The sequence below is a fragment of the Geospiza fortis genome, unplaced genomic scaffold (assembly GCF_000277835.1).
Source record: "Geospiza fortis unplaced genomic scaffold, GeoFor_1.0 scaffold118, whole genome shotgun sequence".
Taxonomy (NCBI): Eukaryota; Metazoa; Chordata; class Aves; order Passeriformes; family Thraupidae; genus Geospiza; species Geospiza fortis.
In genome coordinates, this window is record NW_005054380.1 from 2,875,808 (window position 1) to 2,892,890 (window position 17,083).

Below are 17,083 nucleotides of genomic sequence, written 5' to 3' on the forward strand. Positions count from 1 at the left end.
TTCTTCACCATCTTCTTTAGTAATTATACATGACAACAAAGCCAAAGTTCTCAATTATATCCGATCAAGGTGTGCAGAGCTGAGAACTGGGCTGGGGTCTTGAGTGTACACACACACAGCTGAACAACTGCACCCTGAAAGATGCTCAAACCCACCACCAGCCCAGCCAATGGCTCCTGGCAGTGCCAGGGGTAAGTACCTCCATGGGGTTGACAGTGATGGTGAGAGCAGAGTCATCCCAGTCCATCTCGTTGTCCTTGGGTCCCTCGTGCCCCAGGGAGCCGTGCTGGCGCGTGGAGCGGAGCCGGAGCACGCCCAGCGTCACCACCAGCACCAGGATGCTCACACAGATGATGATAACCATCATGGCCACGCTGGGAACCACTGGGACAAAGGGTGGCAAAGGGAATGCAGTTACACCTGTGGAACAAGTCATCTAAACCTCACTAACCTTGTTCATTTTCAACCCATAGCACGCCCTCCTTTGGAGTGAGAATCACGACAGATGCCTTCCATGCGCCATGTGCCTGGGATGATGGATAGTGTTGACCAGTGCCCATCCACTAAGGTGGAGCACACACAAATGGTGTCTTATGACGAGTATGATAAATCCTAACTAAAAAGTGAGCATGCTCACCTTTGCTTTTTGAGCCACTTAACTACAGAATACAGGTAGTTAATAAGTGCAGAATCAAATAGTTTTTGCAGTAAAGTTCTCTTATCTCACTTGCATGTTGACCCCTTCTGATCACAGTTGAGGCCTCAAGCTTACTTGAGACAAAATGTACATCTCAAAGCTTGTATTTTCAAAGGTTTCAAACGCTTGTGATTTCAATCTCAAACTCCCAGAAATAAATGCATCGCCACCCTATTTTTCTGTGTTACAACCTTCCTGGGAGACTCTTGAGGACTCAAGACATTTTCCCCCACTGTTTGGTTGTACTCTGAGAGGCCCCTGTCTCCACCTAGTCAGAGGCAGAAGTCTCTCTGAACTACCCCATGTAATTAGCTCCATAATTAGGTTAGTGGAGAAATGCTGCCACATCCTATGCACTGCGACGTACTGCAGTTTGAGGAGCATGGGATAGCCCAGTTCATAACCCATTTTGTTGCCTTGCCCTGCCTATGAGAATGTAAGTCTGAAATCAAAACAGTATTTAGGAGCAAAAACACCTAGTTTGCAATAGTTTATCCATTAAATATTCAGTTTCATTTTAGTGAAGTGTCTCTACGATGTAAAGAAAAACAGTAATTTTCTAAGCATCTCTGTATATAGCTACTTACAACTGCCTGCACTTTACATCAGCTTTACTTCTTTACATATGTATCATTCAGCTAAAAGGATTTCAGAATCCAACTTTCAAACAAGTATCTTTGCCCTGCATTAAACTTCACTGAAATGGTTTCAGATTTGGGTATATATTTTAACTCATATAGCCTAAAAATTAAATAAAAATATATCCTATATATTTTTTAACTGTGGTTGTCAGAGCACAAAACCATTAATGAAGACTTTAAAAAAGGATACCAGGTTTTAATTTAAAAGTACATTCTTGGACAGAATAGAATTCAGAGTTACCTTCTTTCACACCTGTGATCTCTGAGAGGTCTTAGAAGCTCAAATGGACCTCAGGGCTTATTCTGTGGAGCAGGCTGACCCGCAAGGGAAACACTGACACATCGGAATCATTGTGAGCAGTCTCTGGGAAGGTGTCACATACCTGAGCTGTGCACTGCACTTACACTCCCCTCAGGGTGCTGAACAGATTGGAGAAATTTGGGCTGGAATATCATGTGATTTACATGGTCCATGAAGTTTGAGTTGGAACTGTGTAGAATATTAACCTGGGAGAAGAGAAAAATAAGAGACCAGATACTCAAAAGTGTTTTATACTCCAAGCCTGCTGGTTCCATATATTACATTGGACTATGAAGTTCATCAGCAGATAGGGACACTACTTTGCAGGTGCTAAAGGACAAATTAACTTTTTTTTTTAATGCCAGTGGAAAAAATACACAGCTTAATACATTTCTAATTTGTAGCATGAAAAATGCATTCTAACCTTTCTGGCTGTTGACTCTGAAGAGACACAGAACAGGACTCTTTTGATTTACCTGTTTGGATAAGTAGTGACTTTTTCTTCTCTCTATATTAATCAGCTTTTAGGTGTTACCTAAACATTATGAAGTAACTGTTAATTTTATTAACAATTATTAAGCTCTTAATTGTCTTTGTTGACACTTATTACTTTTGACCATATTGCTAAGTAGGTCCTGCAGTTTCCTGGAGTTGTTACCTGGGCTCTAGGCCTTGGTTGGAAAACATGACTCAGTGACTGCTCACCTCCAAGCTGAGCTCACTGCTCACCTCCAGGCTGAACTCATTGCTCACCTCCAAGCTGAACTCCTTGCTCACCTCCAGGTTGAATTCATTGCTGGTGTAACGCCCATTGAGCTCGGAGCACTTCACCCTGAACTTCCTGTCCGAGGTGGCCGAGGTGCCCCAGTTGCGGTAGCGGAGCTGCCGCAGCACCTGCTCGTAGCTGAACATGCTGTCCACACCTGTGGGGTGGGAGGGCAGGGACAGCTCTGGGACAGGCAAGGGAACGCTGCTCTGGCAATGCACAACAAATCAGCTGCTCACAGAACACGCGGAACTCGGCAGAAAGGTCTGGAAATGACAGGGCATCAAATGTTCCCTGACACTCGAATATGTGAGGATAAGTTTTTGGAACTGAGTGTAGGTCCCTAATGGAGAGGGAAAAATACAACAGTGGTACAGAATAAATTACTTAGTGGTGAGAAAAAGATGGCCAATGTCCCAGCATTGTACAGGAACCCCCTGACTCCCATGTTCCACTGTGATGGTCCACAAGAACCCCAGATTTAAAGAGAGCAGGGATGTCGTTTTCCTTACTTGGGGAGTAGCAGGAGGGATGCTGAGAATCCAAAGGGCAAACACAGCACATCCAGAGATCAAGAAGCAGCTGTGTTTTTTAAGATACAGTCACCCTTGGGATATTTTCATGGCTAGAAAATCACAGATTTCTGTCCAATTTCTTATATATTTGAGCTTTCATTCCAATATATAATTGATGTGACAAAATAAGGGAAAACAAATTTCCTGAACTTACCATAGATTGAATATCCTGCAGTGGAATTTGTGGCATCTAGATGTTTTCCTTGAAGCTCCCCACGATCTAGTTCTAAACACTCTTGTTCAGGGTCTAGTTCTGCACCAATGACCAAAACATCACAGAAATCCAAGTTGTGGAGCATTTCCTCTACTACCACTTGTTTATTGACTGTGAACCCATGGCATGGGGCATGAAAAAAAAAGACAGAAATGAAGATAAATTATCACAGAACAGCTCAGTCATTTTATGTGCTTTGCATCAGGGCTTTCAATTTTTGCCAAGATGGTTGAACTGTTTTTACTGATATTACATCCAGCACACTTAAAGCAAATCAAGAGAAGTGTCCAGTCTGCACAGATGCTGTGATGATGAAGGCCTTACAAACACCCAGTGAGATAAATAGAAAATATATTGCTCTGTAGTCTAAGGCACCCAAGAACATTACTGGAAGTAGAAAAGTAAAATTTGATCTTGGAAATAAACTCATGCAAAAAATTCCACATTTCAGTGCTGAATTGATACCAGCTTTCTCAAGGAAAACCAAACTGGGAAAATACACATCCAACATATCTATGCTTGGATGATTCTCTCAGTTACTCTATACCCCATAAACAATTTACATTACAAAGACCTGGCCATCTATCCAAGAGCAAGGCATTATTATACATAGCAAGATCCTATGCTCTGTGAATTAAAGAAATTAAGTTATAAACTGACTGTCCTTCAACATGTACAAGTGAAAAAATAATTCTGTTACTGGAAAAAGGGTAGCATATCAAATTAATATTTAAATTCTCTGATCAACTTAGCACAGAGTGTGTGGCAAAACTGCTGAAGCAGCTCCCTGAGGGCAGAGACACTGCAAGTCTGGAACTTCCTGCCCACTTTGCAAACTTGATGTTAGAGGGCAGGAATTTGGGAAGGCATTGGGAAGGAGGGCACAGCCAGGAAAGCCTTATGCCCTACATTGCCAACCCTGGTGCAGTGAATCTGGGTACCTTAGCTCGAAGTTACAGCTGTAACATATCCAAAAATGCAGCCCAAGTCAAATTTGTAGGCTTCAGGTAATCCGTGCCTGTAAACTTGCATACCATTACCCATTTTCTCTTCTTCAGAGACATACATCCAGTTGCTTCTTATTCTAGTCCAACAAACTGTGTTTAGAATGATTCCTCAAATTACTAGACATTTCATCTTCCTTGCACACAAATATTCAAAGGAATATTCTATTCCTTTATAGACAATGCTTTTAAACTTGATTTATACTTTTGAACATTCACACAGTGTTGAATAATAATACACACATTGCTTGGCATTAGAATAAACAGTCATCATTGAAAATAAATATTTTTAAAGAATTAGATATACATTTTACGGGTAGGAAACTGAGGCATGAGATTACTTTTTCAAGTATTACTCACAAGCTAGTATCAGAGCTGGAAACATAAGAGCAGACTAAAACTTCAACTTTTGTTCAATTACTGCTTTTCACCTTATCAGCACAATTAAGAAAATTCTGTTACAAGTAGAGGCATTCTAATTAAAATACCCTACATAACAGAATATGAAAGGAAGAGTAGAAAGGAATTATTCTAAAGGATACTAAATGAATACTACATGGAAAATTTGCTTTTTTTGAAACATCTTCTGATCTGCCACCATTTAACACGTTTTTCAATGTGTTCAATTGAATTTCTTCAGTACAGCATTACTGTGGCCTAATTAATCTGGGTGAAGTGACTTCCTTTGCATTACTTGTTTGCACCATCCTTTAAAAAATAGGAGGAGACATTACAAAATGAGTAATAATATTTAAAAGAAAGACACAAACCTCTGTCATGTTCTCTTAAGTCCACTGAATGCTCCATTTTAGTGACTGTGCTGACAATCCTCATGTCAGGGAACAAAATAACACCTCTTTCACTTTCAAACTGTGCAGCTGGTCTAGCGAAGTGGTCCATCCCAGTTATGGTAATCTTGGGCTCATTGGCCTGAAATACCATTACATAGGCATCTATATCTGGGATACTAATGCAGACATCTTCACCAAAACATCTGAAAAGATACATCAGTCATTAAGTGCATGTAACACATTGCACATCAGAGGAGTGTGGCACTGGCAATGCCTCAAGCCCAGCTCATGGCTCTCAGGTCAGTCCAATGCATCCTCAGGCACTGCCACACATGAGGCCATGCTCCTGCACCACTGTGCAAACAGGCCAGCTCTGGCCCTCCTCTCCCTTTCCACCTTCACAGGTACTCATTCTGAGGGACAAACTCAGTCTTTCCTAATATTATCCTATCAGAATAATATTTTAATGTTTAACTGACATTTAACAGAGCAGTAAAGGGTTAAAAAAGTTTACTAGATAACAACTAACTTTAGCAAACCAAACATGAAATTCAGAAAGCGGTAGCGAATGAATACAACACGGTTATCCTGTCACGTGTGATTAAAAGGGCTCAATTTTCCATTTTAATGGAAACTTTTTGGGACCCTCCAATATTTGCAGTGAGCAAAAGGTGCCTGTGCTTCCATTTTCACCTGAATCAGCAGTGTGCAGGAAGTGAATCTCCTGACAAGCTCTGCCTCATTTCATGCTGGCACAGGAGCTGGGCCAGCCCTGGGATGTGCAGGCTGGGCTGGCTCCAGTGGGGCTGCCTGAGAGCTCTTAGAACTCGGCTTGTTTTCCCCCCAAAGCCCTGCTTTCCCTGCCCCAAAACGATAAAGAGAATGCAAGTACATTATACTAACAAGAAAAGCTTCTTAAGAAGGTAATATCAAGAGTAATCCACCATTTAAATGGTGGTTTTGGCATAAAAGTAAATTCACCCTTTAAAGTTCATTAACAAAGCAGTATGATTCATCAGTTTAATTTAGCCAAAATTATTCTTTTTACATGGCCAAAGAGAAAAGGAATTCATTAAAAGTGTTCCTAATCTGTTCAATTCAGCTGAAGTATAACTTACTGGACTTTAGATGAGACTTTGAGACGTCGTACTCCTGCAGTAGGAAACTGTCTGGAGTTGATGTATGAGACCTTTTGGAGGGCTTGATTTATATTCTCAATGTCATCTCCTTCCATGACAAGGGCTGACTGGGAAGGGTTGAAGTGATACTAGGAGAAATACAAATAATTAGTATTTAAGGGACCAGGTACAGAGTACAAAATAATATATATGTTTAAGGAATGTTGCACAGATGTAAGTAAAAATTTTAATGATTTAAGAAAAAAAAATCTCCGTAGCTATCATTGGCTGAATCCACACGCTGTTCTCTGTAACATGTACTTGTATCAGTCACCTAAAAAATTAATCCAGATTTACTGTTCTTTTCCCAGCCTTATCAACCTTGCTGATACCATTTCTGCAGCAATTTCCAATGCTATTTAATTTTGAACTCTCTAGAGGTTCGAAACCTTAACTTACCACCATGATTATTATTTCTGTGTAATCCTTTTAGGTTAAACACATTCCCCATATAAAAGCATTGCCTTTTGAGCCAGCCTAGCATGCAGAAGCATATTTTGGCTGCTTTCTGTTGTGGTTTTTATCCTGGGCTACCTTTCTGAGATATATTTCAACACGAATGAACAAAACAGTTACAACATTTGCCTCCTACATCTTCATTAATGTCAGACACACTAAAGGGGACTCTCCATCCTGTCTGATGATCAATAAGGGTGTCTTGATTTAAGATGGAGCTGCTCACTTGGGCCAGCAAACCCTGCAAAATCACTGCCTGCTCTTGTAGCCCCAAGCCTTCTCTACTGCATTGCACTGAACACAAATCAGTCTTGATGACCAAAAAACTTTGTCACTGTTGTGACACAACCAATGACTGATTTTTACCTTCACCGTAATTAATCCTAATTACATGTTTTATCTGTTAATTGGTTCAGTAAACCATCTGCATTGCCGAGGGAACCAGTGTCACCCACTTGACATTGTTGCCAGCACTTTTCTCTCCTGGAAAGGCTTTCTTTCCCCAAAGCTGGGCATTGATTATGTGAAGATTCTGCTAAAATACAGACAGAGGCTGCCTACACTTCCTTACAGCCAGAAAGGTTAAAAAGCAAAACACATCAAACAGTCCGTGAAGAACAGGAGGAAGCGCAGAGTCCTTTGTCAAACAGAACATGGAGGACTGGGTTTAAAGCTTGTGCAGGAAGGTCACAACAAACTAAAGGGTATTTTTTAACAAAGAGGAGGACTAACATGAATCCCAGCCTGCATATACTTCTTTTTCCTCTTGTTAAGCTAGCAACAGTAAAGAATAAAATTAGCAAAAGGAGACTCTACCTAGCCAGTTAATAGCTCAGCTGCAAAACAGCTGGAAAGCTGCCAAAGGGACCAGAGAAAGGCCCAGTCTGAGCCATTTTTGTCTTTCTCATTAAAAAAGCTAAAAATAGCAACAGTTTAGACAGTGTCTCAGAGAGCTGTTACAGAGATTGAAAATTAGGCTGCAGCCCAAAACCAGTCCAACACTACTGTCTCAGAAACTGCTGCTACACTGCTCTTCCTTAGGGGGTTAAAGCGTGAATCTCTGTGGTCCAAAGTGCCCAAAACACTCTCCAGTATCAGTCTGCCAACTCTGAATCTGCAGAGCACCACACAAACAGCCCCACAGAACCCACTGTCTGTGCAGCTGTCACACATGCCTGTCTGGGATCAGGTGTGTTTGTTTGTTTTTAACACCACAATACCTTTCCCTCTCATTTTCTCTTCAAGGTCAGGCAACTGTTCTGCTTTCAGCTGAGCTTCCTTCTGTCAGCCCCCCAAAGAAACCCTTCCACAATCTCTCTCTCTTTGCTCCTTTCATTTTTGCCTCCTTCTGTTGCTCTCTCTGTTGGCTTGCTGAGGCAGTAAAAGCAACATCAGTAACTTAAAAAACCCCATTATGTCTCATCTGTATTTCAGAAAATGAAGATGTTTTAAAGGTTTGCAAAAGCATGAAAAGACAGAAAACAATCCCTTGTCTTCCTTTTCCACTGTGCACCACCAGTACAGTGAAGAAGCCAATCACAAATGCTGGAGCAGCAGTGGGTAGGAGAAGAGGGATTTCCCCGTGCCCATGAAACAGCGGGGGACTCAAATATTTTCAGGTTTCAGAGGGCAGCAACAGTGGAGGAATTACTATGCTTTTAAGCACCATGGACTAAGTGTATAGCACTTTAATTAATGGAAAATCCCAGCAAAGAACTTACCATTAGGCATACACACCTGGGTTCCAGAAATCCCTACTGCTCCTTGGATGCACTACCTTTTAAAAACAGCTTTAACCGACCCCTGTGTCCTGTTGCTGTGACAAGCAGCAATGTGAAATTCTTAATGGTGTCCTTGGTAGGATGATAAAATAATTCTTTGGGGTCTTTCCTCATATGTAAAAGTTAGAGCTAGCAAAATTCCTCCTTACCTTTGCGCTTTCAATTTTCATTTTTACACTTATTTTCACAAAATGTGTCAGTTATACTACACCACTGCAACCTCTCATCACCCAGACAGGCATTTATTGGGGTGCATTTCAGGTCAGTCTGTACAACAGAAAGGTTTGGCTAATAAAATGCTGTCCATGGCACTCCCACTGCATGTTCCAGATGAAGTGTTACAGCAGCATCCTCCTCCCCTCTGAAAACCCCACGACAAAACACCCCTGTTCAGTTTCTCAGGATCCATTGTCTGCACCCAAAGCAACTTTCTGGGCTGGAAGGGAAGCTCAGCTCCTTTGGAAGTGGTATTTGTGTGCTAGGAAACAGCTTCACAAATTCATTTACACTGAGAACAAGAACACTGCCACCAAATAATGGTGTCAGTAAAGGAAAACTGACAATGCAGCTTATGTGAGCATTGGAGTAGCCAACATCCTACATACGTATCCAAAGAACAGAATTTCAGAATTATCTGAATGAATGCAAACCCATCTAGCCACTAGGTCAACTGAAACAGGATTTCCCTGTCTATTGTTCTCCAATCTTCTAAGCTCTACATTACCAGTAGTCATATGCATAATGAAAATGGATAATGACTTACATTCAAATCTAAAAATTTAATTTCGTGACTTTAGGGTTTTTTGTGTTCATTTCTCATGTACCATAAAGTTTTCCTCTTTGAACACACCGACTTTTAGAATGGTATTGCATTAGGACTTATGTATTCCACTGCTTTAAAACTACTTGAGATCAAAATTCAATAAATCTTTGGAATCATGTCTGTTTCTGCAGAAGTAAGAAAATAAGCATGAAAACACAACCTGGCAATTCATACTCTGCAAAAATGGAAGCATTTTTCTTTGCAGTGTCACAGCTCTTTTATTGTTCTGTTTTTTCTTTGCATGATTTTATGGGAAATTACATTGCTTCTGGGAGCACATTTGCACTGTGTGTGCTCTACCTTGGGCTCTCCGTTTCATAAATTAGATCTAAATTTTTATCAAAGATGATGTCAGTTCATCCCTCACCTTTATTCCTTGGCCAAGACTCTCAAGAGAATTAATATCGAGACCTTCCTTGCAGGCCTGCAAACAGGAAATCACTTTCTGACTCTCAATTTTCCCTGGCCGTATTGTCAGGCTGGCCAGGCTGCCATGGAAATACTGAGCAAACCTGGGCTTGGTGACTTCACCTCCTGCAAAAAAGAGGATGCAAAATGGTTATTGGTACCAGCACACAAACTGCATATGTAATAAATCACTTTATGTTTTAACACGTTTAAAGAATCTCTATCCATCTCAGCCAAGTGTATTTGAGATCCCATTTATTGTGGTACAGTGGAATGTCTTTGTGGGTTGTTGGGTTGTGTCTGGTAGCAGGCTGTCTTTAAGATTCTTGATTTTCCAGGATTGTATTCAGGTGTTTATAAAGCTGAGACAGCAAATCCAGAGATGAAACATGGCTTACCAAATGTATACAAGGAAGCAGATGATTTTAAAAAATGATCTTACTCAAGTACTCAAACACTAACTTAATAAATGTTAAAACCCAATATTTATTTATTAAAAAAACAGTATTTGCAAGTGTTCTATGACAAGATCAGCTGCCTTTGTCCTCCCAAGAACACAGCAGCAGATGAGCTGAGAGTGGTGGCTCTCTGTATACAAACTGCCGCACTCCCTGGGCTGTGTCTGAGGACATGCTGGCAACTCCTGCAGTGAGCAGGGAACTGTGCACAGCCCCTCTCTGAGAGGCTGGGAGTGCTGTCCCTGACCCAAGGAGCATCATTTGGTGCCAGGTCTGCTCCTGTCACTCTGTGTGGCACCTGCAGACACGCTCGGTTTGGTTTCACTCCAGGCAGCTCCGAAGGACGGCTGATCTTTAGGAGCTGTCAATAAAATGTGATTACAGACTGCCTGCTCCAGTGATCATGGCATCTCAATTACTCTTGGGACAGTTAGTGATTTACTCATCCTCCTTTAGGAGAATTTTTAGAGCTTGTCTTTCCTGCAGTGTTATCTCTCTCAGTGCATGTGAATTACTGCCTGCCTCGAGCCTGGGAGGACCAAGGAAGCCACAGAGCAGGGAGCCAGGCAGACTAATTGGATTAGCAGTTGATAAGCTGTTGATAAGGTGTTGTAATTGGTAGATAACTCATCTCTACAGTGTTTGTAGCTTTAGTATCAAACAACTTGGTTTTGGCAGGCAAGGCAGCTCAAACTTGAACTTTAACTTGTGTGTGGATTGGAGTTGGATGGGGATGAAGTGGCAGATTTTCTTCAGGATGCTGTTGTTACCTAAAAGCCTGAAAACCCCCACTTCCAGTCTCTGCAGGATGAGCATTATGAAGAAGACTTGAGCTATTTTATATAGTGAAGAAAATACACACTGGTGTACTGGCAGGAAAGGGGTGTCCAAGCAGGCTGTTTCTTCAGAGAAGTAGGAAGGGGTTTTTTGTTTGTTTGTTTAGTTTGGTTTTTTTGTGGTTTTGTTTTTTGTTTTGCTGGGTTTTTTTGTTTTCTTGTTGTTTTTTTGTTTTCTTTTGTTTTGTTTTGTTTTTTAACATTACAGCACAGAGTGCCTCTCTTTTTCTTACCCCAAAGAAAGGTTCCCAAGGGGAAATTATTCTTGTCCACTCTCATTCATTTGTCTATTACACAGGAAATTTCCTCTGGGCAGAATTTTGAGATTTTTTTTTTACATTTGAGATTTCACATAGAAACTTTCACATATATGACAGCTAAAGTTCAACCTTTCTGATACTTACCAAGACAATTATTTGGTAATTATTTGGTAAATCAATAGTGCATTATGGGGATATTGGCTTTTCAGCCAAAATGCTGTTATTTTTATCTGCTTACATTGTCTTTAAAAGCACATACACAGCAGTAATATAACTGGACAGAAAAAGGTATGCTGAATTAAAAAATAAAAGAAAGCAAGCATCTCCTTAAAAAGGAGACAAAATCATTTAAGAGCTTACAGAAGAAGAAGGAATCACATTTTGTTTGAAGCTTCACATTCTGATATCACTACAGAATTGTGAAGACAAGCAAGTTCCAAGGTGAAAATACCAAGACTAATCCTGGAGCTTTGAAATTTAGAAACCTATAGTAAGTCTGCCAGTAGGTCTTAATAATTCTGAGGAGATGCAAAATAAGAAGCAGGCTCAGATCAGTGAATGTATTTCAATGTGAAACACACTCATTAAAATGTATATAAAAGATCAGACAAGAAGCCAGAACAAAGAACTCAGTGCTGTGGCTTTGCCTGACAGAAACAAGCAGAATGAACCAAAGCACCCCTGAACAGATACTGGGTGTTCTTCCTCTTTGGACTAGTTCTTCTCTGGTATTCTTGACAAAGCACTTCAATTACATTGCTAGCTCATTAGCAGTGATACAGTATTTGCCTATAAATCATTAAATATGCAGGGTATTCACTGTGCCCAAGCCACACTTTTAAGAAATGCTGGTGCACAAGGAGGTATTACCGTCTTGGAGATTTATAATTCTTGTTTTAAAGTCATCTGTCCAGCCACCAAAATAAAAGCATGGAAGGGAATATGAGTGTTTCCAGGAATAAGTTTTTAAAATACTCTGAAAATACAGGCACTACAAAAACATGGAGCATTTAAGAACAAGGCTTACACACCCTCTTCACAGGAATATAGTGTCCCATGATATTGGGTTCAGCCTAGTGGCATCTCCTACACTGGGGCCAGGGTTTTCCCCTCCCACAAGAAGCCTAAAAGCCTCTGAGCCATTGTGAGTGTTGATTCCCTCCTGTGCCATTCACAGCTGGGGCTGAGCTCAGAGCAAGGGGCACAGCCAGGGACATCCAGGAGACCCCACAGGCCCATCAGTGGGGAGTGATCACGCTGCCAGTGAAAGCAAGACTTTACAATATCAGTTCTTGGCACAGACAGGAATGGGCACAGACACAGTTACAGCTGCTCCCTGAAATTTCAAACACACCAGATCAAATGGAGAAGACCAACCTACTTAATTTTAGCTGAGTATGTTGCAGATGTCTGTCTGTCTTGGGGGCAGTTCACTGGGGATGACTCCTTAGACACATGGAGGAAAACAAATGTTTTGTTATAAACAGTTGAAGACTGCCAGATGAACAACAATTTAGGGGGGTTAAGAACTGTTACCTGGCAATCACCTCTCGCTGCAGCCACAGAGAGGTTCTGCTAGATATAAGATTATATCTGTTAGATACAGCAGAGGGGAGTCCAGGGGGAACTGAAGAATGCCAGGGTTTGGACTTCATGGGGTTGAAATGCATTCATTAAAGAAGCAGAGCCTGTTTCCATGACACGTTTGTTTTTCATTTTGCATCGAGTTGATATAAAGTGTGACAGAATTTGATTAGCATTGAATTTGGCAGTTGTAGGTTTGATTACACAGATGTAAAGTGCTGTTTGCCTTCCTTACCAATCTCCAAAGAACAATCAGGCACGTCAAAACAAGTGACTTTATTGAGCTCACAGATTTTGCAGGCTTTTTGTTCTATCCTAATAATGAGCAAGTAATTATCAAGGCAGTCAAATCACAATGAGGTTTTCATGGGAAATGGTGAAGTCAAGAGAATTTCCAACTGAGATGCAATTTTTTAAAGATATTCTAGACTCTGGTTATACTGAGCCAGATAATTAAAGAACAATTGAGTATTTAGGGTTCCAACATAAAGACTGAATGAATCTGGGAGCAGGCACAAGACATTCTGGCTCTGAAGTCTTCAGGTCCAAGCCTCCAAATTTATCCCATCTTTTTATTACAGCCGTTTAGGGAGTTGGGTTTAGTTCTCTGACAAGTAGATTGGCTGTAAAACAGGATGAAACTTAACACAGATTTCAGGAGTAGCCCCAATAAGTGACATGACATTTCTCAGCACAGAAAAGTTTTAGTGGGGGTTTTTATATCACTCAGATAAAAATGAATCATAAATTGGTCATCAAACATGGCCCATGTTAAGTCTGCCTCTGCTCTGGGTAGATATCATAACCCAACAACCTCACTCAAACAGCTTTAGGCTTTAAAGCTTTATCTGAAGTAGGCCAAGTTCAGAGAACACTAAGGGCTCCCTGCTGTTATGTGTCCAATGCCACCTGATGTCTTTGCAATACGTCCTTAAACCCAAAGTGGGTATAACTTACACTATTGACGATGATTTTTCTTAGCATAATGAAAACACTGTGCAATTTTTCACAACTCAGCCAATAGATAAATGTTGCTCAAAAAACCTGTATCCCTATTCTCCAAAAAATACTTTTGTGCTGGTAAGTAGTTCTCCCTGCAGAAATTCAGTTAAAAATGGGGCATTTATCTAGGGTAACAGATTTGAATGCAAATTCAGCTCTCCAAGAAAACACCCTCCTAAACTAAACCTTCCACATGTGTTTGTATTTCTATTACAGCTGAAACTCAGCAAAGGTCTCTGAAGTGCAGTGAAATCTGGGGAAATCTGCCCCATCTTTCTCTGGATGAGAAGGACAAGGCAGCAAGAGCACTGCTGTGCCCATGGAAGCATTGGGAGCATGGGATGCCATGGAAGCGTCTCACTGTGCTGAGCTCTGTCCTGGTGCTCTTGCATTAAGGGGTGCTTGTGCCTCTCTGAGGTGTCAGGTTTGTGCAAGCCATGGCAGCGCCCTTGGCCTGATCCAGCAGTGTTGGATGCACAGCAGGGGGAATCTTTGTCTGTTAAATACAGATAAAGATAATAAATAAATAATAAAGATAATAAATAAATAAATTTCTGGAGGAAGTCCAAGGTTGAGTGATACAGGCTGCTGCTACACTGCCCACACTGGCTCCCTTTTTTCTGACCCCTCTCCAACTTTTAACTCTTGGGGTGCTTCTTGTCTTGAATCATTAGTCAGTTCTCTGACTGCCCTGGATGATTTCTGTGTCAGCTAAAGGGCTGGCATGTGAGGATAATAAGGTTATTCTACAGAAGGGCTTTATAGAAAACCTGATCTTTCCAGCATAGGTTAAGGAAAGAGGAAAATGACAGGAGAATACAAAAGAAAAACATGATACTAAACAGCAATGCCTTTGAAAACAGGACCTACAATAGCCTCCTGCTGTATCTATGATAATAAAGTGGCTGTTGACAGGCTTGTCCTAAATACCCTCTCTATGCAGTGTCCAGCAGTCTTACACTGTGAATTCCAGCACTGCTGAACGGGTGGCACTGATAGAAACAGTGAATTACAGCCATGCTAAGCTACAGCATAACCTTGTGACAAGTAATTCACTTGTGTCCCTACTTTCCTGACAGAGCTTTAAGAGCCTTACACAAACTCCTTGCCTCCCAAAATGCCTTGTATGAACTCAGGACCTTATCTTTTCAGAGAAACCATGAGGAAGTCTGTCTTCTGCCCCTGGCACAAAAATTATCAGACTACCAAATCACATAACTTGCTTCCTTCCTCTGTCTGCTTTTGCCCCTGAATGTGTAGCAATAAAGGGATCAGAGTGGGAACCTATAAATCTTGGTTTAATGGAAGAAGTTTCTCACCCTGTAAAAGGGTCCATTTGCTATGTCCTCAGATAAACTGAATCAGAAATAATGAACTCAGAGGAGAACTTCATGGGGTGAGCTCTTGTAAAGTGTGCTCCGGGACAAGCTAACGATTTGTTTGCATTGCTCAGGAGAATTAAGTAGGATGTTAAAACCTAAAAGGGAGAATAAGAACAGAAGATCATGAATTCTGATTCTATTCTTGCTGTGATGCAGATTTTTTAAGTGACCCGTGGAAAAATCATCTACTGCCCTTTATCCCCACAGAGTATGGGTCACTCTCCTGCCTTGCTGCACCTTTTTATTATTTGAAAAGATCTTGAGACTCTTAAGGTAAACGGGCAAATCTTAAAGTATTTTTATGCTAAAGAAGAAAAAGTGTAGGAATGAGAACCTTGGGGAATTCCCAATGGACTGTGTCTGCTTTGATACCCATTCAGGGAAGAAGCAGTTCAGGCACAGGGCCACTTCCCTCCTGTTAAAGGGAAGTGGCCCTGTGCCTGAACTGCTTCTGTTCTCTTTGGTGTCTCTTTTGCTCTAGCAGGGCAGATGTGCAAGCAAGTCAATTTTGTCCTTTAGATATGCTGAGAGAGGAGTTCTGCCTGAAAATTTCTTTCACCATCAGAGAAAGAGCAGCACTTTGGCCTTAAATAACCTGACCTACATCAAAATCACACCCTTGACAATCATCACCAGATCAGTGATGTGAACAAAATTTTAAAGATGTTAAGATTAAATTATATAATTAACCATATGTACCTGCAGAGAAAGCTGTCAAACTTCATGAGGGTACAGAAAGGGCTAATTCCAGGAGCAGCTGTAGCAGGTGTTTGTTTCTGCCCTCACTAGGAGCCCAGTTTGCTCAGCTTTGTGGTCAGCCTTACCTTCTCCCAGGCCCCACAGCACTGAAATCCCAGCTAAGGAACAAGTTGGGATTTGCCATGCATGAAGGCTGGCACTTTACTGTGGTTACCAAACCAACATCAACACTTTAGCCTAAAGATAATGCTTAAACTCCTACCCTCAAATAAACCACCCCCACTCAAGTAGAGCAGTACTGAACATCAACTGCACAAAAAAGAATTCACTCTAGGCTAACCATTGTGAAGGACCCTAAATCAACGAGGTAGCTCTGCTTAGATCTTCTGTTTAGTAAGATCCTTGAAGAAAGAACCAAGGGTTTTAGATTAAAAAAGGAAAATTATATATCTACTGTTTAGTAAGTAGAGAAAGAAGAAAGATCCTTGAAGAAAGAACCAAGGGGTTTAGATTAAAAAAGGAAAATTATACCACAGTAACACACAGTATACCTAATTTTTAGTAGATAAAGTTCATATTGACTATGCCAGAACAAATCATGCAGCTTTCCTCATGTGCAGAGGGTCATTAGAACTGGGAACCATTCCCCAGGCTTGGTTTTAAGTCATTGGGCCATTGCCTAGACTGCAGTAAACTTGACCCAGTGCCTGACAGACCCTAGGAAGGGTCTTTTCCATCACTTTTAAAGGCTGGCTTTCTGCTCTCTCAACCATCTTCACTCCCTGCTTGTCTCCAGGAATATTCCCTTCAGGAAAAGGCCAATTTCCCCTACTTTTTGGAGAGCCCTAGCACTCAACTCACATTTTATAAAGAAATTTTGCATAAGATCAGGAACAAACAAAATCAGGCAAGATTTTTACCTTGCCAGGGAAAGGGTAAAGATGTAGGAGAGATTTGCTTATGCCACAGACAAACCAAGTGAGCACACCATAGGCTAAAGTTTGAATTTGTCACATAAGCCTGAGGAATTGCACATTCGGTTTGTTTTCATGTTATGGTCAGGAGAACAGCACTGATCTTAAACTGCTCTTATATTTCACTTGAGAAGCTGAAGGTAGAAATAAAAAACAACCTAACTTTTCATAATGGATGCTATAAACAAGTCTATAAAAGTCAGAAGACAGTTACTCAGGCATTGGAATATTAATAATAGGCAATAATAATCTT

General features: G+C 41.0%; 1 protein-coding gene across 1 annotated transcript in view; it reads right to left on the reverse strand.

The window, feature by feature from the left end:
- The window catches only part of CLSTN2 (calsyntenin 2), a 197,484-nt gene that overhangs the window by 11,941 nt on the left and 168,460 nt on the right, over window positions 1–17,083 (reverse strand). The window contains exons 9-15 of the mRNA XM_005425119.3: window positions 9,595–9,761; window positions 6,108–6,256; window positions 4,969–5,192; window positions 3,135–3,305; window positions 2,417–2,562; window positions 1,722–1,845; window positions 200–384 (exon numbers count right to left, since the gene is read on the reverse strand). Coding sequence (XP_005425176.2) covers window positions 200–384; window positions 1,722–1,845; window positions 2,417–2,562; window positions 3,135–3,305; window positions 4,969–5,192; window positions 6,108–6,256; window positions 9,595–9,761 — 1,166 coding nt within the window. The remainder of the gene's footprint in view (window positions 1–199; window positions 385–1,721; window positions 1,846–2,416; window positions 2,563–3,134; window positions 3,306–4,968; window positions 5,193–6,107; window positions 6,257–9,594; window positions 9,762–17,083) is intronic.